General features: G+C 39.2%; 1 protein-coding gene across 2 annotated transcripts; it reads right to left on the bottom strand.

Annotated features, from left to right (window-relative positions):
- Nucleotides 1–470: 470 nt before the first annotated feature.
- myom1a (myomesin 1a (skelemin)) lies at nucleotides 471–23,919 on the bottom strand. 2 transcript variants are annotated; one of them, XM_030751227.1, is made up of 38 exons: nucleotides 23,162–23,918; nucleotides 21,717–21,919; nucleotides 17,852–17,992; nucleotides 17,542–17,728; nucleotides 17,285–17,442; nucleotides 16,966–17,058; nucleotides 16,743–16,831; nucleotides 16,171–16,215; nucleotides 15,592–15,753; nucleotides 15,339–15,500; nucleotides 15,084–15,225; nucleotides 14,684–14,883; nucleotides 14,523–14,579; nucleotides 13,858–13,982; nucleotides 13,082–13,265; nucleotides 12,737–12,911; nucleotides 11,194–11,315; nucleotides 9,761–9,957; nucleotides 9,433–9,559; nucleotides 8,608–8,792; nucleotides 8,351–8,465; nucleotides 7,945–8,101; nucleotides 7,730–7,836; nucleotides 7,504–7,548; nucleotides 7,135–7,271; nucleotides 6,886–7,030; nucleotides 6,375–6,434; nucleotides 6,226–6,293; nucleotides 5,991–6,116; nucleotides 5,321–5,401; nucleotides 4,946–5,033; nucleotides 4,776–4,814; nucleotides 4,446–4,551; nucleotides 2,132–2,295; nucleotides 1,982–2,018; nucleotides 1,726–1,748; nucleotides 1,398–1,453; nucleotides 471–1,224 (listed from the first exon to the last, which is right to left on the bottom strand). In XM_030751227.1, exons 2-38 carry the CDS (start codon nucleotides 21,866–21,868, stop codon nucleotides 955–957), a joined length of 4,527 nt encoding a protein of 1,508 aa, XP_030607087.1. In that variant the 5' UTR covers nucleotides 21,869–21,919; nucleotides 23,162–23,918; the 3' UTR covers nucleotides 471–954. The 2 variants fall into 2 exon arrangements, with proteins under 2 accessions (XP_030607087.1, XP_030607088.1); XM_030751228.1 differs by lacking the exon at nucleotides 5,321–5,401 and having other exon boundaries at nucleotides 23,162–23,919.
- Between the last annotated feature and the right edge of the window lie 25 nt (nucleotides 23,920–23,944).

Below are 23,944 nucleotides of genomic sequence, written 5' to 3'. Positions count from 1 at the left end.
AACTCGTTATTTGTTTTAGCTAATGTTATTTAACTCAAAATTATTGAAAATGGGAGATTATGGAGAACAAAGGAAAACCTCTCTAAAGCAGGTGCAGCTTTATTGCAGGAGTGCCTTGAAGAGAAACAAACACGTTTTTTAACTTGTTCATTAGATATTCAGCCTCGGGCTACATGCTACATGGTTTTCACCTGAAAAACAAGATTCCTCCAACCCCCCACTTTATACAGAATTTCCTGACAGTGTGGGGTGTTCAGAAATGTTTGCCATACTCCAAGTTTTCCAGTTCTACCTGTACTGCTTTTTCACAGAGCTTTATGTTGTTTGAGACACTACCAATGAACCAGTTCTTACTGCTGTGTAACTGCCTAAAGGTCGTCAGTGCTTTTCAGCTCCAGCTCTGCTACAAATGGATATGACTGACTTCTACTGTAGCTTGCAAGCTGTACAGACATAACATCCACACACAGTTTCAGACATAATATCATTTTATAAATTGATTGCAATAGCTCTGAATAGATAATCCTGTGACATATTTCCAGTAAAAATAACTGGTAAAAAGTTGATGATATAATCTTTTCTTTTTTGTTTACACTGGGGGGAAAAAAACCCAAGGTGATGTGGTTAGTCAAATGTAATATTGTCAAATGTAATGCTTTTGGAGATCTTCATGCAGTTTTCAAAATAAAATTGACAGATTAACCATTTCCCATTGACTTCTATTGATGGCCACATGTCACCACAACCACAATCGGTTATTTTTTTTCTGCTTCACATTCGTAACCCTAACCCTTGATAAGAAATGCCCAAAGCTCTTTAGCCCGTGATTATTATTATTTTTTTAATATTCATGATTTATTTAATTGCTGTGTTGCACCGGCACATGCCGGGGTAAAATACTTTGGAGACAGCCCAGTTGTTAATCTTCTTTGTGTCATTACACTGTGTCATCCTTTAGTCTTTCTTCTCCTCCTTGCTCTCCTCCTCCTCTGGGTTGTACACACTGACGGTGAACTCGCCGGCCTCTGTGCCATACTTATTCTTCACCACGAGGGCGTATTTGCCGGAGTCAGCCGTGGTGACGGCAGCGATTGTGATGCTGGCAAACTTGTTTTGTTCGAACTTGAGTTTGTAGTGGTCATCAGATACCAGCACCTTTTCGTTCTTCGTCCAGGATACCTCAGGTACAGGCTCGCCCCACACATTGCCAGTCAGGTTCAGGGACTAAACAGAAAATGGAAGTTGGCAGGGGATTGACGGGTGTCACGTGCACACCACAAGAGATTATATTTTAGGAATGATATAGGTGAGGCTAAAAGAGTCGCACAGTGTATGAGCAGAGTGAATAATAAGAGAGTCACACAGTGTATGAACAGACTGAATAATAATTTATTTACCTTGCCCTCTTGGATTGCAACCACATCTGGCAAGCCTCCAACAACACGAGCGCGGTCTAAACAAGAACAAGAAATACAGGAGTGAGCGTCAACCATGAAGCCAGTCAGCTTGTGAGCGTGATTTTCACCAATGCTGCATTTTTCAACGGTGAAGTATGTTTTAACTAGAAATTTCTTTTGTTTGCTTCCTTATTTCAGCTACAAATGAGATCTATCCTTTGACCACGCTGAATCCAAGTTAAAAATTTAAACTCATATCCAGAAAATGTTACATAATTTCATAAAGCTGTGTCCCTCGGGAGAAACCAGAGAGTAAATAGGCACTTACTTCTCTCAGCGATTGCTGCAGCTCTAAGGGAGGAAGGAAGGACACAGATATTGTCAGAAGCTTTTTAAATGGCATACCAATTGTTTCTGAGTTGTACACTACCAGCAAATGTATTTTGAGTGCATCTGAAAGGGCCCTCAAGTCTATTTTGAGTTTGTGATGGCTGCTACTATTTATTTCTGTAAACATCCTCTTCAGACAGAAAAAGCTGAATTACACAAATGAAGGATGGAGTCAGATGAGTTTGTTTACTTACTTGAGCCTTTGGAATTCTTCAAATGCCTCTTCCCATGCTGCAGCAGGACAAATCACCAATAATAATTTAGTTACATAAGCACAAAAAATAGCCAGAGTTTATAGGAGGCAATTCATTCTATCTCCTTTTGACTTTAAAACTTTTACTCACCCTGGCCACTCAGCTCAAAGACTCTCTTTACATTGTCCTTGCCATCAAAGATGTCCATGCTGTATTTGCCCTTGTCCTTCTCAGTGGGCTCATTGATCTTAAGCCAAAGCTGGTCTCCTGTGACTCCAGACTTAACTCTCTCTGATGCAGCAATTTTACCATCTCTGGTGAAGAAATCAAAAACAGAGACATCAAATAATGCCTGACTCCTCATTTACTGAAACTATAAACTAATACAATCCAGCACACCAAGGAGTATGACTCAAGTAAGGAGAAATACTTGCAGTGGACCCTTCAGTCTTGCATAATAATCCCTGTTTTTTGGGGGAAAAAATGTTACATGTGGTGAGATGTTATCCCCATCTATGAGTCCTGTCTCTCTCCCCTCTGCCCCTCCCGACCTCCTTCTGCCGGAGGTTTCTTCCTGTTAAAAGGGAGTTTTTCCTTCCCACTGCTGACAAGTGCTTGCTCATAGGTGTCGTTTTGATTGTTGGGTTTTCTCTGTAATTAATTGTAGGGTCTTTACCTTACAATATAAAGGGTCTTTAGGCAGCTGTTGTGATTTGGTGCTATATAAATAAAATTGAATTGAATTGAATTATGTTTGTTACAAAAATTCAAAAATGATACAGCTTTGTTCTTGTGCAGATAAAAAGTAAAAAATATTGACATATTATAGAGCATCAACTAACATCAAGTAGAACAGGTGAATCCACGTTACAGAGCAGTCATTCGATTCTCAGATTCTCAGTTTCATATACACCTTTCCGCAACAAATTCCAGATAAGGAAATACAGTACCTCTGCGCTATCAGCAAGTAGCTAGGCTGTCCTTGAGTTTTTAATAGAAGATAAACACCCAGAACCATCAGTAGACAGGTCAACATTGTCCAAAAAGCTCCACTGAGACTGTGGTTGGACTCAAATAGTCAAAATAATTACCCTCTTATGACTTTTCCGGGACCTTGACAAAAAACATCAGGACATGAAGGGAACATGCGAAGGAGCATTCATAAGGACGTTGGGAATCAGAACCAAGGTGCTCAGAGCATGAGCATGGCATGAAATGAAAAACACACTCTTAATTATCATTTACATCATCTTTGTCACTTATCAGTATCATAGTGCATCATTTTGAAATGTGGAATAGCATTATTTTTCTTTCATTTCAATAGAGGATGCTCCACTGTATTTCACACAAAAGAAATTAATGACGGAAGCACCTCTCCTAAGGATTTAGAGAATTCAGCCAGCTCTTGTTATGACTGCCTTGCAGCTACTTCTGCATCACTTCCCTCAGTGAGGAACATGGACAGCATAAAAGATGGATGTAGCTACTGGGTCTGAAAAGCAAAGACATGACGACAGGAGGCGCTTTCGTCATGCATTCTTTCAATAGTCAGCAGGGGGCGATCCCTGCAATTGCAAAAAAAAAAGGCTTCCAGTTATATTGTGGTCTACGGCAAAATGTCTCTTAGCTCTGTTGCTCTGTGGCCTCAGTTAAAAACTTTCCTGCTTACTTCATGGGCTCAATTTGCTAGTTTCAGTTCAAACTGAAGGGCGGCATGGTGGTTAGCTGGTGTCTCACAGCAAGAAGGTACTGGGTTCTAAATCCAGTCTGGGGCCTTTTTTTTGTGGAGTTTGCATGTTCTTCCTATGTTTGTATGGGTTCTCTCCAGGTACTCCGACTTCCTCCCACAGTCCAAAGACATTCATGGGGTTAGGTTTGAATGTGATCATGAATGGTTGTCTGTCTCTATGTGTTAGCCCTACAACAGATTGGTGACCTTTCCAGGGTCTTCCTCTCACCCCATCGCAGCTGGGATAGGCTCCAACTCACCCCAAACAGAGACCTCACCAAACATCTGTTGTCTGACTCAAGTTGTGTCCTTTTGTTTGTGCTTCGAGGTTGTTTTGCCTGATTTTCTTTTTTTTAGGACTTCTTATTTCTTTATATAACATCGACCAGCCAAAATACTGCACAATTAGCTTGACTGCCCATGCATTTATAATCTACTGAGAGGTTTATCTCATAAATACATGTATAGTGTGTAAATTGTAATCAACATTTTATAATGCTGCTCAAATTATTTTGCACAGTCAGTGTAGATAATAGCATCATATAATCTAATGGACATTACACAAAGTCAAGATTGAAGATTAACAGCTGCCTGAGATTACACATTTTGCAAATGTAGTTTCATAATAGTACTGTTTTGTGTATTTCACAAACGGATGAGTTTTGAAATAAAAAAAAAAAAGAAGAAAAAAAAACAGTGTTAAATATGATTGTAAACCAGGTCAATTTCACATACTTGTGGAGCCAACCAACACGTAGGTCTTCATGGTAATATGTGACCATGGAGTAGAGCACGATGCCATGTTCAGTACTGAGAACTTTGATTTCACTGGAAGAGTTAGCTGGAGGGAAAAAACAGCAAAGACAGGCACTTATTTGCATCTCTTGGAAGCAATATTGGATAATGGTATGCAATAAAACATGAAATATTTAGATGTTAATTGTTCGTTTTGAGGAAAAATACTCTGAATAGGCACATTCTGCTTCTTTCTGTGGGTCTCTTTAGTGCGTGGTCTGTGTGTTGTGCTTCATTACTGCCTGGTAAGTGTGAATTTTAATGACTCACCAATAACCCTGAACAGCTCATTCATTACAGCTTGGTATCCTGGGGAAAAGGATGACGACAGCAATTAATGTCACAATCGCTGATATTACTTTTGTTGTTGTTGTTGTTGCAGTGCTTATTTCCACATTTCTGCTTGATTTTCAGCTCCTAAAATTTATGAGGAAGACTACCTGCATCTGTCAGATTGAAGATGCTCTTATCTTTGCCTCTCTCATCCCTCAGGAAGACCTCGTAAACACCTGCATCTTGCTTGGAGATCTAAGATTCAAATTAAAAGCCACATAAGTATCCTTGAAGCAATTATGAAATCCCCTTAACCTCGAAGTGAAGGGTGTACAGTATTATTTTTGGGACAGATAAAAGACAGTAAAATAGCCAGACATGGACCAACTAAACCGAAAAGGCAAGCTTTTCTCCCGCCCGTGATGCTGCAGGCGTTAAAAAGAAAACATGGAAAGGACAGAGAAAAACATGGATACGGTAAGACAAGGAGGACACATGGAGAAATTAGGTGTCAACTTATGGCAGAAAGATTATGTCCAGACTTTAGGTCTTGGTGGCGGGGCAACGTCCTCTGCAGGTGGTTTTCTCTTTTTTTCTTTCTGTTTCTCTTGCTTAATAATCCACTGTGAATTAGACAGATAAGCCAGTTATTACAAATGCAGCTGAGAGGAGCTCATGCAATGACAGCGACCCTCTTCTAATGAGTAATGCTTACACAATTTCAATGAAACATCAATGTAACTTCCCTGGCACTGGGGTCTTACTGACAAACCAGATCAAACTTCCATCAATAGTTTTTTTATTTTCTAAGTACACAAGTAAGGTGGCCAGAGAAGTTATATTGAATAATGTTAGAATGAAATGAATGAGTTAAACACACATGACATGTACAATGATATTATGTGGGCATAAATATGATCTCCAAGTCTTCCATATCAAAGTATAAAAATTCAGAGTAAGAGTTAATTGTAGCAGTTTCAGTACCCACTAGATCTAATGTGCTGACTCCAGCACTCTACTACAGTAGAACCTGGGAAGGTGAATATTTTCCAAAATGTTTCATCATTTATGAAAGTATGTGTCAGAAGGGGCTGGCTGACAGCGCAGCAGCCACTAAAGCTGTACAATGGAAGCACAGCTGCATCAGCATCGCTTTTAGCTCTTTACTCATAAGTTCACAAGTCCAAGTACGGCCTCCGTCTAATGGCTTACCTTTCCGATATTAAAGGTCAGCTTGCCGTCCTTTTTCTCGATTTTCTTAGCTTCCTCATCCTCCTCTGCAATCTCAATGCAGTCCTTAGACCAAATGATCTCAGTCTCTGGTCTGACATTTCCGATCTATGAAACAAAGAGAGGGATGGGAATAAGCTGCTTCACCTATATGCTCTGTCTTTGAAGAAATATCAACAGAACTGTAATTATTACTATTTACATTTGTTTCTATTACCTTGCATTTCAGCAGTACATCACATTCAGGAGTAACAGCAAAGTCAAGGTACTCGACAAAGTGAGGACCTGAAAATAAATTGAGTGATTACACAAACATATTTGTTTAATTAGCATTGGGCTTGTGATCAGAGGAGTGAGATTTCTTACCTTGTTTCCTGACCCATTCTGCCCTCGCAAATTCTGACTTCTTTTGAAGCTCCCTGAATTCTGGACAAAGAGAAACACAAGTGTTGAATAACAGATTAAACCTGTATTTTTTCCCCCACCTATCACTCAAAAGTATATTAGAAAATGAGTGCCATAACAAACTGAGAAGGCACAACAGCAAGAAAAGATTGCCTTCTACTGCCCCTCAATGGATACATATTTAAACTGCAGCATTTGCAATACACCTGGCAGATTGGGATGCCTATATTTATACTGACATTTGCATAGTGTATTTTTACATCCTTCCTTTTCATACTGTTATTTTAACTCCATCTTAACTTCACAGTATTTTTTTATTTCATTTTGTCTTACTCTTTGGCTTCTGTGTCCTGCTTTTGCAAGTCTGTCAAAAACTTTGCAAAATTATCTTAAAGTTATATGCTTCACTTTGCTAGGTAGCCACTATATCAGCATGGAAGTCAAAAATGTATTAGCCATTAAAGTTGCTTACCATCTCCAATTAGCACCAGACTGGTTGTACCCTTAGCTTTGCCATCCACCAGGTTAAAGGTGAACGTCCCCTCATCTGTGACTTCCAGAGAGTCCATGAACATTTCAATAATACCAGTGGACTTGTCGAAATTCATTGTGTATTTCTGAAAGCAATGATGCAAAGAGAATACCCCTGATGCTTCAGCTGTAAGACTAAGTTCAATTTAGTACTGGGGGGGGGCAAACAAAACAAGTTCATTATTCTTACCTTCCCCTGAGCAATGATAACATCATTGAAGACATAGTCCACTTGGCAGTCAGAAGTGCATTTCTCCACCTGAGTCCAGAATCGCACACGACCCTTCTCAAGCAGCTCCATGGCCATTTCATTCTTAAAGGGAATAACTGGAGAGCACCACAGTTTTTAAAGCTCAAGTTATAGTTTTTGTATGTAGCTATACATGTAAGGCATGAAGTGGCTTGGCATCAACAATATCCTAGAACAAAATAGGCTTGTAGGCTGCACTTTTGGAGAAAAGAGATCCTTTCCAAACCATATTTAAAACATCTATATTTAATACTAAATAAAACTGAAATATTGGTGTTAGTAATATCTGTGCTTTGCCTCAATATTCACCAGGGAACTTGTGATCATGACTGATGTCCAGAAGACGCTTGAGACCTATCAATTAAGAAAACAACAACAAAATGGATGAATGTCACGGCCTCTGTACGCTGACAGAAGTAATCTGAGACATCCTTCAAAGGAAAAATACATACAGTATAACAGGTGCATTTGAAGCAGCTGTTGAAACAGAACAGCAGACAGGAGCAAACACAGGAAAAATAGTTGGCTGACTCACCCTCCTCAGTGAGTGTGTAGCTGGAGGAAATGCCATCAGTGTTGGTGACCATACAGGAGAAGGTGCCCAGATCCTCCAGAGAGGGACTGTTAAAGATAGCTCTGGATCTGAGAATGATGACACAGAAAGGGAGGAGAGTGGAATATTTCATTTGCTTACTTGAATACACTAAGGAAAATGTTGGTAGTGAACATTAGTGGTAAACACATACTTACTTGCCCCGCTCACTGACAATAGTCAAGCGAGAGGTGTCTGTGATTTCTTTGTAGTTCTTGGACCAAACAAACTCAGAGCCCTCCTTCATCTCAGAGCACTCAAAGACCATTGAAATCACTCCGTCATCATCAACATCCACAAAAATCTCCTTGGTGCCTAAGAGAGAGACAGTAAATGGTGACATTGTGGGAGGATCACTGGTATCATTGTTTTCAATTCTCAAACTCAGAATTTTTGTCATTAAATGGGCAAATACTCAAAATAAAAAGCATGTCTGTCAGCGCAGAGCTGCAAAAATATGTGAAGTCATGCGTCAGTACAAATTTTCCACACTCTTTAAGACTTTCCAGACCTGCGTAGGAACTCTGTGACTGATTGCATGAGTTACATAACAATCTTGCTCACCAGGGCGAGTCTGGGCCAGGATTGGACCTAAGACTGCAGAGGGCTTTCCAACTCCAGCAATATTTTGAGCTCGCACGCGGAAGACATAAGATGCACCACCCTTCAGTCCAGTCACCTGAATCAGCACATGAGGAGCCAGGGAAAAAGACAGTCCAACCACCAACTACAACACGTCCTTTATTATTTCACATACGTATTTCATAATAAGACATGAAGAGCCCGTGTTCTTCAAACTGCTATATATACATCTTCCTCACCTTCATGTATTTCATCTTGTTAACCTTTTCATGAACACCTTTCCAGCCTTCCTCACCAGCAGAGGCCTCCTTGACATCCAAGTAGTAGCCATTGACAGGAAAACGACCATCAAATAAAGGTGGTTCCCACAGGACCACCAAAGAGGTGTCGCGGACCTCCAGCACATGAAGACCAACAGGAGCACCTTGAAGGATAAAAGTGTTTGAATAATCAGTGGATGAGTTTGGATTGTTAAACAAACTGTAGCTACTGAAAATAAAAGTAAATAAACAGAGAGAACGTATGAAAAGGAATACAAAGTCAATATGATTATATTGTGTATTGTGATACTATATAATGTTTATTTACCTTTTAATTTTCTAAGGTCTAATTATAGACACAAAAACTTGGCCTACCACCAAATGATAATGCCAAGAACTGACACAGAGAGGCTGTCTTCAATAAAAAAGTGACTGACAGCCTCTGTTAACAACACTTTTATTGATCAATTAATTAGGCAAATTTTTTGAGTAATTTTAATATATAAAATGTAATAAAAAGCTTTTAAAAGATCTATAGGATTTTTCAATTTTTTTTCACTTATTTGTACTGTGGGAGCTACCTGTGTGATTATTTGTTACAATATGCACGGCATCATCGGTCAGGTCACTGATGAAAAATGCTTTCACTCTCAATGACCCCTTTACTTGGATAAATAACACAGCAGTAATTAAAGTCATTTTCCTTTCAGTGGATTGTCAATTAACTGTCTAATTCCTCCATTACTAACATTTACCAGCTCAATTTTCTGTGTATTTATTGTTTGAACATATTGTCCTTGATACCTGGAACAGTAATGGTCCACTCTTTGCACTCCAGAGGTGCACAGGGAAGAGAGGGTGTACTCACACCGGCCATGTTCATTGCTCGGATTTGAAACTGGTAAAAGACGCTCTCCTTCAGGTTCTCTGCCTAAAAGATACAAATGTAAATAGTCAGAGACTGAAAAGTACTTGTAAACAACAGTATAATGATGTTAAACTGCCTGCCAGCTTTTTAAAATGCAGTGATAACACAACGTATTGTGGGTGGTACTCATTCTTCTTCTATTCACAGCCTAATCACTTTCATTCTTAATGTGATCAATGCAAGCCGGAAGGAACTGGAACTTACTTTATAGGAAGTTGTAGTCAGTGCCTTGTGGTTCATTTCATGCCACTTTCCAACAACACCTCCCTTTACGGTTCTGTAGTCCACAAAGTAACCCCTGATGTCGGCTCCTCCATTGTTAGCAGGCGCGGTCCAGCCCAGGACCATGTAGTCCTTGAAGGCCTCCAGCAGGGTCACACCGGTGGGCTTACCAGGTATGGCTGTGATGAGAGTAGACAGGCTGGTCAGCTTTAATTGTGAAAGAAAATATGAAAAAGTGGTTCAAAAAAGACAGCACTCTGCATCATTTATGCTGCTGCTTTACACACACTAGGAACACTCATTTTTAAATTAGTGTCACTGTAATGAAAAAAAAAAAAAACTTAGATCTGTGAAACGTTCACACAAAGAAAATCTTCAAAGCCAGGACTCACCAGGATCATGCTTTTTAAGAACACAATATTTTAGCCTTCATCTGGGACAGGCAGTAAGAGGCATCCCTAAAGAGTTATCAAACAGCATAACAGAACTCAAGCAAAGTCAGTCTTATAAACAGAAATCAAAACTTTCACACAAAGTAAAAGCATCGTAAAACATGACCTTTTTTTTCACAAAAAAAAGTGAAAGTGACCAAATATAGTGGGAGCGATTAGTGTGCTATGCAGGCACATGCGACTTATCAACCAGCAGTTTTCTAAATATACTGAAATCAAGAATCCCAGAAAGTTGATTCTGTTCTTCTGGATGAAACATCTTCAGTGGGAAAAATATTTCATCACTCAACCAACTGACTTCTTCAGTCTCAGCTGACTGCAGGTTTCCCCCAGCTGTACAAACCGTACTGTTTATAATGGGGCCCAAGAGTAAATCTTTAACCATCTTGCAGTGCTGTGATTACAGCTATTCCCCAACTCTCTGTGACTAATACCCATGACCACTGATCAATGTTCGCGACAATTTGCATACTAACGATCGTGAAACTGATGATCATGGTTGAGTGTTTGTCAATGGTGCTACTTTTGGTCATTATGCAACTGTACTGTTTGTACGGTTGGAGAAACCTGCAGTCAGCTGAGACTGAAGAATTCACTTGGACATTTTTCCCACTGAAAACGCTCCGTCCAGATGAACAGAGTCAACTTTCTGGGATATTCTTACCTGGATTATTGAGCATGCATCAAGACATAATTCAAGAATACACAGGAATTAGCAGGCAAAAAAGGAAATATCTGTTAAATTAACTGTTTGAGAACAAAATCTCAGCAAGTAAATAAAAAAGACAGAAAAAAGGAAGACTTTGGGTTAGGAATGGAAAAATGAGTGGTGAAAGATTATAAATGGATATGGATCATAAAAAGGGGAAATAAAATTTTTACATTCCTACTGTCATTCTGCTAAGAGGGCGGTGTTGAATGCTATGGGCAAAGTAAACAACTGGAATGAATTATGATACTTACAGATGGCAGCCTGCACAACTACAGCATCAGAGTTGGGGGAGCTCTGGCTGTATCCAGCAGCATTTACTGCCTTCACCCTAAACACGTAGTTCACGCCAGTGGTCAGACCATGACACACAAACCTAAACAGAATAAAGAGATTATCAGCATTTCACTCAGTCTGATTCTATTAACAATAGAAGACAGTATTAATACCAGTCAGCAGATGGGACCTTTGATAATAACACAAAAGTATTATGCTGGACGCACCATACCTTTAATCCTTCAAGTTCAACTGCTTTTCAAAAGCTTTCCAAACTGACATTTAGTTTTAGTGAAATATAGAATAAAAAAAAAATATTTTCTGGTCAGACCATTTGCATATTCTAGTTAATGTTTGTTAATTTTAGCAAATCAGTGTCACTCTAACTCTACCTATGTTAACCAGCTAAACACCAGATTAATAATAGATGACAATAAAATAAAGTTAATTATATGAACATAATAATTATGTAAAAAGTTTTCACAGGACTGTGAAAACCTAAGTACACAGTAGCTTGTAGAACCACCTTTAGCAGCAATAAATTGAAGTAATTGTTTTCTGTATGACTTTTATTCTCTCACATTGTTGATCTTTACAACATGCATTTATGCACAGCTCTCTTAAGATCCTGCCACAGCATTTCAATCATGTTGAGTTCTGGACTTGAACATCTTGATTCTGTTTCAGTTATTCCATTGTAGATTTGCTGCTGTGCTCGGGTTCACTGTCCTGTTGCAAGACCCAATTTGGGACAAGCTTAAGCTGTCAGACAGATGGCCTGCATTTGACTCTAGAATAGTTTGGCATCCGGAGGAGTTCATTGTCGACTCAGTGACTGCAAGGTGCCCAGGTCCAGCAAAACAAGTTCAAATCATCACCCCTCCACCACCGTGTTAATATTTGGTAGGAGGTGTTTGCGCTGATATGCTGTGTTTGGTTTTCTCCAAATGTGGAGCAGTTTATTTATGGACAAACATCTCCACTTTGGCTCATCAGTCCAAATGACATCATTCCAGAAGTCTTGTGATTTGTTCAGATGCACACTGGCACACCTAAACTGTTGCCATGTTCTTTTTAGAGAGAAGAGGGTTTTTCCTTGCAACCTTTGCAAACAAGACATACTTGTTTGGTCTTCCTCTAATTGTACTGTCATGAACTTTAACATTTAACATGCTAACTGAGGCCTGCAGAGTTTGAGACCTAGCTCTTGAGTTTTTTGCAGTTTCTCTGAGCATTGCGTGGTCTGAACTTGGAGTGAATTGTTGGAACGATTGTGGCATTGTGTTAACACACACCTGAATACTCCAGACCAGCAAATTGCCAAAATATCTGCTTTCATAGGGATGTTCACACTTGCTGATATTGAAGTATATTTGATTAGCAGCACCTGGCTGCTACTTACCCTTTCTTTTTCATGTGACTGTATAAAAGCACGCTAACAAATAAGACATATTTATATGGCAAAGTCAATGTCCTCCCCTTGTTAGAGAATGAATTAAGTGCATCTTTAAACCTGCCCACCTGGTCTGCTTGACAGGCTTATTGTTGCAAGGCATCCAGACATCAGTGCCCACCACACTACATTCAATATAGTAGCCCACCAAGTGTTTTACATCCTTGGAGGCCCCCCAGAAAACCACCACAGATGTGTCAGTGTTCCTGGTGGCCACAGGGTTGCCTGGAGCTGATGGCAGATCTGTTAGAGGAAGAAAAGGAAAAACACAGAACATCCTATAATGCAGAAAGGTGCAGCAGAAGGCTGGCCAATAAATCACCGATATTATGATTTTAGCTACTATTATTGAGCCCTGAGCAGGACTTCTTGTATGCAGCTCTAGTTCTGACACATTTGGTTCACCAGCTCACCCAGTTTATCTCCAACAGTGGTTTCTCCTGTGGACTCAGAGGGTTCACCCACACCGGCAGAGTTGCAGCAGCGCACACGGAAGCTGTAGGATTTACCCTCTGCCAGGTCAAACAGGGCAAAGCGAGGAGACTTGACTGGCATGCCAGTGTTCACTCTCTGCCAGATGTCAGTCCCAGAAATACGCTGCAGTCGGCAAAGAGCCAGAGAAATGTTAGAGACTGAAACAGAGATGAAGAAAATGTGACTATATAAAACAGATAAGGTATGAATAAGAGTTGTCTCCATATGCTCACCTTCACATATCACTAATCTAATAGTGACTACTGTATTTAGGCTTTTTCATTGTTGTGTTTAGAGGAAAATTATAGGGAATTCTGCTAAAAAATAAAAATAATTTTGGCTTGTTTTCTTTTGCCTTATTGTTTTAGTAGATAATGCATTGAGTGACCAAAATAAATCAGTTAGAAATGAATATTTTGACTCTGGTACATTTACTGTGGTGCTTTCAGTTTGCACTGTCCCTGTAAAATATGTGGGCAAATCTTCACATTTACATTTGATATTGTTGTATTTATCAGCAGTAAATCATTTAAGGGCTTCAAAACAGAACAGTTAGAAGTGACTAGTGATCAGAAACTTTGCTATATTTGCTATAACTATGTTGACTATAACAAAAGATAAAATCTGATTCTTATCAAAAGTGCAGTAATTTGACTCATATTACTAAAACTTTCCATCGTGCATTTCTGTGGGACAGTTGTCCATTTTTTCTCACCTTCTCAATATAATACATGACTCCTTCATGGCCCCGCTGGTCTGGAGGCTTCCAGGCGAGCACCACATAACTCTTGGTTGCCTCAGTAACCACAACATCTGTTGGTTCTCCAGGGACTACGCCGACTGAAGAGGCAAGAAGATACTCATCGTTAAGAGGTGACAACTTCAGTCAGGTAAGTACTGAAGTGACTGTACTGACACTAAATTAGAGTGCTGATAACAAAACTACATAATCTGTGCAGACGGTTTTCTCAATACAAACAGTATCTGATGCGGATCTTTGACTGCATTGTTCAGGAGTCACATTTGGATTTGTGAGGTGGTTAAGTCCTACAGTAATGAAGCTGAAGTTTGTGGAAATGAAGCAACCCTTTAAAGGAATTTGAAGAAAATAACTGGGAAGTCTCAAAAGACAATAATAAACCAATAAATACCATATCCTTGCCTACAATAGCACATTACAACATTTAGATAAAAATGGCTTACAGTTCCTCTTGATTAATGAGAGGTGGATAACAGGAGGAGTTCAAGTCTGATTCATTTTGACCTGATTTATCAGACCTGACACAGTTTGGTCAGACATTTAGTTTCTTATAAATATTTACAACTGTAAAGTGTGTGCCATAAAATTAGAATTATTAAGACAGCAAAAGGTTGCCATACCTGTAGGGTCCTCCTCTGTGAACTTGATCATCCCAGTCCAAGGAGCTGAGGGTCCAGCTGTTGGGAAAAATAAATGAAATACATAAAAATATTTAGTTCATTTTTTTACGTTTTTTTGTTGAAGTATGTCAGCAGGTCTCTGCTGTGCAAGTACATCTCACCTCTGAGGCGTGCTCTGTCAGAGGGATCCATGGCAACCACGGCCTCAGAGACGCGGGACGGACGGCTGACTCCGGCCTTGTTCACAGCGCGCACCCTGAACACGTAAGACCGCCCCTCCACCAGTGCTGTGACAGGGAAGCGGGCATACTTGACTGGGACATCATTACACTGAGCCCAGTGATGGGTGCCCACCTCACACCTGGAAACAAACAAACAAAAAAAGATTAATATACATTTTGATTTGTGAACACCATAAACAAGGTGTTAATTTGGATTTTCAACACAGAAACAAAGAATCAACACAGACATTACACCCTAAGCAACATGAATGATAATTTTATTTGCAATTTTGTATAAAACAGTGGCAAAATATTGTAAACCATGAGAGAGGAAGATGACCTGTCAATGTAGTATCCCAGAATGGAGCTGCTGCCCTCCACCGCTGGCTGCTTCCAGGTTACCACCACATAGTCCTTGTTGGCATCATGACAGCGCACATCCAGGGGTGCCACGGGAACCCCCTCCACCTCCACGTCAGCATCTGACATAGTGATTTATAGTATGAGCGGCAGGATTGCAACTACAATAAACTCCTTTATCCATCCATTCATCCATCCATCCATCCATGACAGATGAGGATTTTAGGCACTTTACCTCTGACAAATACATAGGCAGAGTAGGTGTCAAAGCCAGATTTGGTGTTCACACGCAGGGTGTACATGCCCTCATCTTCTTTGTTAAGGTGGACAAGAGTGAGTACGGCACGTTCCCCAGTCCAGTGAGCGTGCACCCACTTAGAGGGCTTCAAGGGGACAGCTGATGAGACAATAGCAAAAGAGGTGGGACTCAATATCTTAATACTCAGAGAGACAATAATGCACAATTTCCATTTCATTTTTTTACTTACAGTTTCTGTACCACAAGACTTCAGGCTGGTATTTTTTCACAGTGGGATAAATGATAACAGTACAGCCCAGGCTCAATGTCTCCCCTTCACGGCCAAAAGCCACTTCAAATTTGTCAATGATGGTGGTTTCAAAGGTAACACCATGCTCAGGGCTAAAACCATCTAGACATTGAAAAAAAAATCTCAATATTAAAGCTTCACACCAAGCGGACAATTTTATTCAATAGTTCAATGTTCAGTCTCCTTGTAGCTTTCTTTTTGAACTCTTGCTTGAAAATATGTCCACTAACTTTGGCTGTTAGTAGTAACTATATCTAACTGCCATTTGGCATCACACAGATAGTGTACATCAGTCTTTGTTTGTTTTTGTTTAAAAACAGCTGTCTTCTAACTGGGAATGGGATTCATGACAGTGGTGACTTATCCAAAAAATAAAAAAATTACCAGCGCTAATAAAAAAATATTCTAAAAGAAGCTGAAATGCAAAACAAAGTCAAATTTGTAATTAGGGCTGCTTTCCTTTTTACTATTATTTTTTTTTTATATTGTATTTATTTATAATATATAAAACATCCTCACGTGGTTTAGGATCAAGAGGACCTGGTTCAACACCCTCTTGGAACCCTGTGGTGAAATATTATAAAATATAAGTTATTACAACCTGTAAGCACACAAATTATTAAAGAGATATTTCATCCCAAATCAAATGCACTTTTTTTTAACCTTTGTCCTATATATATATATATATATATATATATATAGATAGATAGATATATAGATAGATATATATATATAGATATAGATATAGATATAGATAGATAGATAGATAGATAGATAGATAGATAGATAGATAGATAGATAGATAGATAGATAGATAGATAGATAGATAGATAGATAGATAGATAGATAGATAGATAGATAGATAGATAGATAGAGGGGTGAAGTGCCCTTTCAACACTTGTGAACGAGCTTTAAGACTCTTCCTGCAGTCCTGTCCTCTAAAGGGATTTATCTCCTGACACATACTCAAGACCCAACTGTAGGACCCTGCAGTTTCAAACCTCTGCTCTGAACTTTGAGCCCTAACTAAAATCAGCTGGAGCTGCTGCAAAGAGGGAAATGTGGAAAAGAATATAAAATGAGTTACCTACTTTTCACAACAACAGAGGCCACAGCAGAAGCTTCGCCTTTCACATTGAGGGCAGAAATATGATACTTAGCGGTGTCGAAGAAATCACAGCTGAAAACAAAATGTTGGCATACAATTAACTATCACCATCTCAACTAGATCCAACACTGCAAAAAATAAAGCATTAATACTGTCTATCTTGGGTACTTGCTGTTAAATCTGAGGCCAAGTGCATGATTACCTACTTCTTGATCTCCAGGGAGTGCATATTGTAATTGCTTTCAGCTGTGTACTTCTCAGGGTGGGCTTTGGCATCAATGAGGACGTTGTTTTTGTACCTTAAAAACAGCAGAAAGACAGCTTGTTTATTTTTACTCTTGTCTTCAGAGTTTCTAATTGCCGTGGAGCATGTAGGTGTTTATGTTGCAACTGTGGAAAATAAACTCGGTTGATGACGAGCACTTTGGAGAGAAATTTCTCTATGACACACGCATAACTGACTGTCTCATCAGCCTCTTTTGTTATGACTCAGAGAAGATGGGAACTTATAAACTTGGAACATACCAGGCAATCCTGGGTTTGGGCCATCCAGCCACGGTGCAGTGCAGCTTGACATCTTTGCCCTCCCAAACAGTCTGTCCACGGGGCTTGACAATGAACTCTGGATGGTGCGTCAGGCTATCTGGGTTCATTTTCTTACGGAACTCTGACCATTCCTCCATCTATATTGTGAGGTTGTGATGTGAAGCAAATCAGCACAAGTATGGCTCATGTGAAAATGGTCAAGCCCTTGCATCTACAAATCTATGGCAGGGATTTACCGTCCTGTTGACTTTCAGGCGTTCAGCCGATTCCCTGACATGCTTTGACCTTGTTTTCTTCTCCACTTTCACCTCTACAGCCTCCCTGGCCTCCCTGACAAACAGGTTCCTCATGGCCACATAGTTGATGCCCTCCTCTGTGACCTCCTCCTCCCGGGCCTCCATTAGGCTCCGAACCACATCATGACTAGAACAATGCAAACCACCAAGACGTGAGAACAGAGCTAAATCCTCAAAACACACAATAAATGTCAGTAATTGTATTGATTACTTGCTTAGAAGTATCCACAAACTCATACTGCTTACTCACTTGGCTCTAAACACAGGAATAACATAGCCGATAACTTCTTTGTCCGTGTCCATCGCCAGGTAGGTGCGTTTGGCTCTCTTGGGTAGCGGGCTCAGTTTAACCACCTCCTGCCCCTTCTCTGTCTTCACAAAAGTCTTCTTGCTAAGAGTTAAAAGAATTATTGAGCTTACACGTGCGTAACCAGGCGATGGTTCAATTTACAGACTGTGGTATAAAAACATGAGTTAAAAGGAGAAGGCTGTTTTTCAGAGAAAAACAACAATGAAATTATCCTACTAATCACAGAAACTTTAAAAACACCATCTGTGGGCTGCACTGTAGGTTATTTTGAGGCAATCCTGTTGATTGAGACTGTAGTAAAACCTTACTGAAGCAATAAGTGACTTGTCAAAGAGTAGCTCCAAAATAAATCTATTCACGTTTCAAGAACATTTGCTAAATAATTCAGCGCTGAGTGTTTTTGGAACATTCCTTGGCCTTTTTTTTTTTTTTTTTTCAAGAAAAATAAACTATGCATTTTTTATTTTCATCCTTAGAAGAAACAAAGTGCCAGGTAGCTGAGTGCCAGAGACAGAAACAACTCGAGCCAGAAACAGACTTCTGCATTGGCTTGGTTTCATGGAACAAACTACAGTAGTAAATGTGGTTCTCAAACTTCTTTTTTTTGATAACATACCCCCTTTTAATTATTTTTCAACCAAGTACAAGGCGACCAACGCAAAAATATCCATGGTAGAAAATAAAATGTCCATATTAAGATGGTGCTGTATTGTACTAAGAATCATCATTTATTAAATAACAAGCTTGTAGTGGAAAAACACTTAAATCACGCATTTTAAACATTTAAAATCTATTACTAAATTCATGACAATCCATTATTTTTCATCATGCAAAGATAGAATGGTGACACTGTGGTTGTTTTGAACAGGCCTGATCAATTTCACTCAAAACGTGGTGAATGATCGCTGTGACCAAACCCACTGGCAGGCATTGTCTTTATCATTGTTTTACTCAGTCATCACAGAAAGAGAGGTCTGCCACAAATACATGGGCCACCTCTTTGTGCATGCTTTTGGCTGCATTGCTGCTACTTTGAAAACACAAATCTATGTTCTTTATTTTTATCTGTCAGCAAATTTCACAGGAAGTGCATTTTTTTATCTCATCTGTGAAGTTCCATGTCAGTTGACAGGTTAAAACGGGGCTATTCAATATAAAATGGGGTTTAGCTAACTTAAATAAACTGATTATAATTTTTACTCTTTAGGAATTATGCTTGGCGGATAATAAAATCCCTTCTAGTATCTCTTACAATACTCCAAAGTACCCCCAGTGGTATAAATTAAACTTCCTGGTCATTTAGCTGGATGCAGATTATTTGCTGTGATGTAAGCTTTGCTTTATAAACTGATGACTGAATATATGATAATTTGATTGTAAAGGGGGGAAAAGATTTACAGGCATCACAGAGAAATCTAAAAATACCACGAAGAGCATGAAGCGTTCTGCTCACTGGATGTCTAAACCTTTAAATAAATATGGTAGTTACATAAAGACATATTCAGCTGATGCTATAGTCCAGTTACTCAGAGAGGAAGATGTATTTCGGTCCACTCTCTAGGATCCTGACCCATTTACAGTCTATTTCGTTAGCCTCTCAGTCCGCACTATTGTCAGCAGGCTTTTTATAAATGGAACTGGAACTGGTCTATATGAAGTTAGTTTTAAAGCCTCTCTTTCTTTCATGATCTCTGCCAAGTCGACCCTAGTCTAGCCATTTGGCATGAAAGAGAAGCAGGATAGCGTGGCTTTCATAAAGTCTGTTACATACTGATAAGGCAGGATAAAGTCTGTGGAAGGAGCTCAATGTGCAACAGAGACAGACAGATGGAGGGAGTCTCACAAAAGACGCTGTAATGTCAAGAAGTTATTTTTATTGCTGACTCACCAGGTGTATTGAAAGGAAGTCTGGTTCAGTGTGAAACAAAGTCAAAGGTAAAAAAGTTTGATAGCTGGAAAACAGCATTTCATTTCAGGCTGATAACTTATAACATCTCAGTCTTAAAATCTGAATTATGACAGTACAAATTGGAAACTTTTTTTCAGTAAATAAATAAGACGCGAAGCATAGCTGCACAAAATATTACAGAAACGACCCACATTAATCAACTCGACAGCTATTTTGTGGAAGGCAGTTGAAGAGTTAATTCCTATCACCCATCCGTGAAAGCCAGCGTGCAACCAGCTACAATATCATGGCTTCTTTACAGTGTCTTTACAGTTGGCTTAATGGTAACATCTCATGTCGCGTCTTCAAAAATAGCTCGGCTGTCCATGAATGTATCTGGCAGTCCTTCACTACAGCTGAAATTCTTTCCTTGACCCCATTTAGAAAGCTGTGCCGGCTCCAGTGTGAACACTGAGCTGCACAGCTTGAAGGACAAAGGAATGCTAATGATACTGCATGTTTGTAGGGGAAGCACGTATGCAAGTTTCACTTGAGGTTTTTCATTTGTTTTGGTAGTTAGTCTCCCTTTCACGCTATCCCATTTTAAGCTTTGATCAAGCCTCAACTCTAACATCAAATTTCAGAGATTAAAGTTACACAAAATCAAACCCATGTAAAATCACTTGTTTAAAGCTAGACCTCGACCGACATACGACTTTTTAGGACCAACACCAATATTTGGTGATTTAAAAATCTGATATGCCAATATACTGTATCAGCTGATGAAACTTAAACAGATTTCTACACTTTCATTGTAGAAACATGAAGAGTGTTTTAGCAATTTTTGCTGTCTTTGTATTGTTGTATTCACTGGTCACACTTTCTGTGTGCTACTGGACAAAGGTTGTAGTTATGTTAAGACTCTAACATGGTGCAAATTATTTTGTTTAAACATCACACTGAACCAACATTTCAAACATTCCCACAATGTCTAACTTGCAAAAGTACATTTATCTGCTGGCAAAACACCTCCTAAAAGTCTAGAGCCAAAGCGTCGCAAATAAATAGATTTGTCCAAGTTAGACAGTGTGTGGGAGTCTGTGTCAAACATTGGATCAGTTTGTCCCTCTCCTATACACCTGCCTCCTTAGATGTTCTTATAGCAACAAAACTTATGTATAAACATAAACACATGAGAAAAGGCCTTTGGCTAAGAAGTTAGACACATTACACAGATGCAGACTTTGTATCTCAGTGTAATGTGTGGACTACACTCAGGAAGACTGGACAGATCAGGAGGTTGGATGCTGACGTGTCTGCTTTGACAAACCTCAGTAAATATGTAATTTAAAACCAAAAACAGTTAACAAATTTGAGCTATGAAAACTGTGGAAGAGTAGCTGTTGTTTTACAGCCATCCCTGTGTTAACCTGGCAGCCATGTGTTATGTCATCCACTCTATCACTGCAGGACTCCAGGCTTTGAACCCAGTTGCTTTCTTGCACTTTTAAACCTACAGTACATCCAGAAAAATCCAGAAGGAAAATATGCTGTTCATCCTCACAATTTACTATTTAACAGTCACAGTTGATGTAAACTTTAAATGCCCTGCTGCAATAGTATGTAAAAAAATAAATAAATAATAAAGTTAAAAAAATCATTTTTTCTTTTTGAAAAAAGAAGAATGTCATCATAAAAAATGAAAATCAATGAATAAATTATAGTACAATGAAACACCTGCTCTCTATGAAAACACTCTTTGACATGCACGCGCTCTCTTTCCTGCTGCTACTTCAGACCACAGGCACAGTGCTGAATATTTGAAAGGGAACATTCATCATTTCTGAAGTACTAGGAGTGCCATGTTACATAGAGAGGACCTTGGACCTCACAGCTCCTTCACTCTCATCCTCTTACCGCTCACTGGTGGTCTTGAAAGTCGAGAATGACTGCTTGCTAACAGATGACTTGCTGCTCAGGAAATAGCTGCTCTCATAGTGATGCTGCTGCTTCTCCTGATGTTGATGTTGATGCTGCAGCTTCTGCGTCACTTGTAATGATGCTGACATCCTGACGGCCACTCCGCCAACTTATAATGACTGTTCTTTACTTTACCCACTCTGTAAATCAATCTGACTGTTATTATTAAAGACTGGTTTCTCTACTGGAGGTTAGTTTAGAGCAGAGGCTGGTAATAAGGTATTAGAAGAGGGGATTAAGGGATAAGAGAATTGGTTACTTGTTAAAAATATGTTTTTAAACTTATTATTATTTGTTGTTGTTGTTGGTTTTGTAGCTGAAGCAGCTGAAGTGTTAGCTCTGGTTAAGATCTACTTCTGTGTTAAATAAAGCAGCAGGTGATAAACTGTGGCAGGACTGATTTCTCATCATTTTCAGTCTTGAAAGATAATATGTAAATTTTAATTGTGATCACTTCCTGCAGTGGACTTATGAAGTGTTTTGGATTGAACTGGACATTAATACGTAGCGAGATGGAAGGAATGAGCTAAAATATACTAAATAATTTGCAGATGTTGTGTAATTAGGCTGCATGTCAAAGTTCATTACTGGCCTAACTGATGGTTATTTACATATTAATTTATTTGAGTTATAAAATGTCAGGATATTGTGATAATGGGAAATTCCTATTGCCCAGACTGGTTGTTTCTTCAAAATAAAAGCCAAAATTCAAAGTTTTATTGTAACAGAAAACGAAGCAGATCAAAGTGAATGAAATCTCCACATTTGGGGAAAAAATAAAACTAAAATTTAATTAAAGTATCATCCACTTGACCTACCCCCACCCACCTACCCATGAATCACTGAAGCCATAACCACAGTTATGGCTCAGGTTGAAAAGAAGACTAGCTCCAGTTAGGTACAGGCAGCAATAACTATATAATCTGCAATTTAATACAAAAGTATTGTCTCCTGTTTATGTGATTGAGCAGCACCTACTGTAAGCAGTAGGTGCTTGTGTATAGCCATCAAGAACTATACACTAAACTGGACTGTAAGCCATGAGGGCACAGAGTGCATAAAGACAGAGAGGTCTGCATCATAAAAAGTTATACTTTTGTAAGGTAAGGCTGGTGTTAATTAAAAGATTAGGATGAAAATGAACTGCAGTGACACATGCAGGCTAATATACCACAGCAAAATTTCTTAAAATGAAGGAAACCTTGTTAGTAGACCATATGAGGAAACTGATTAATGAAAAACATTATTAAACAAACAAACCAAATAAAAAATACATACAGTAGAAGTAGGCCTCGGGCCTTATGGATTTATGACTTTAACTGATGACCAAAATGCACAAACTAAATTATAAGTTCTTATTTATGAAAATATGCACCACTCACCACAAATAAAAATCCACAATCGCTGAAAATAAGAGAAAGGGTGTGTTAATCCACAAGTAGCTAAAGCAAGTTGAGATCCAGGCAAAGCAGCAGGGTGAGGGGCAGTGGACAGGACGGCAGTCCCCAGAACAAAAATAATGCTGCCACTCGGCAGAAAGCACAAGACACCGTCAGGACCTTTTAAGGCTGGGGCAGCTTTAAATTTAGACCATGAGAGCATGAGAAGGGCCAGCTGAGCTGAGGAGTTTCTCCTTGGCCCGGCCTGTACTGTACTTCAGGGAAGAAATGCTGGACTTCAGTGATTTCAAACAGTTCACTATAATAATAGACATATAAACTGCACCATGAGCGAAAAGGGACCCCCTCCCCCCAAAAAAGAAACAACCCAAAACCTGCCACTGATAATGGAAAGGAAAAGAAACAATAGAGGTGCTGTTAAAACTGCTAACCTACTACAATTTATCACATTCACCGACTTTACTTAGAGTTCAGTTTCCCAGCTTACTCGTTTGAAATCAAACCGTTGTAGTAGTGGGTAAACTTCCTAATTTAATCTGTGTGAAAATAAACATTCATTAACCGTTTCGGCTACTTCAAACAAACTTCTTGGACATGCGAGTAATTGCTGCCACCTAGTGGTGACATTTGTTAACTACACTATTAGTCGTCTGAACAAATATAACAATATGATTAAATTAAAGGCTGTACTTGTAATTATATCAGCGTCTAAATCATAGATTTATTATTAGCATCCTCGCTACATGACTTATCTCATCCAAAACA

The sequence above is a fragment of the Archocentrus centrarchus genome, chromosome 17, assembly GCF_007364275.1.
Source record: "Archocentrus centrarchus isolate MPI-CPG fArcCen1 chromosome 17, fArcCen1, whole genome shotgun sequence".
In the NCBI taxonomy this organism is placed as follows: domain Eukaryota; kingdom Metazoa; phylum Chordata; class Actinopteri; order Cichliformes; family Cichlidae; genus Archocentrus; species Archocentrus centrarchus.
This window is presented reverse-complemented; position numbering and strand designations above follow the sequence as displayed.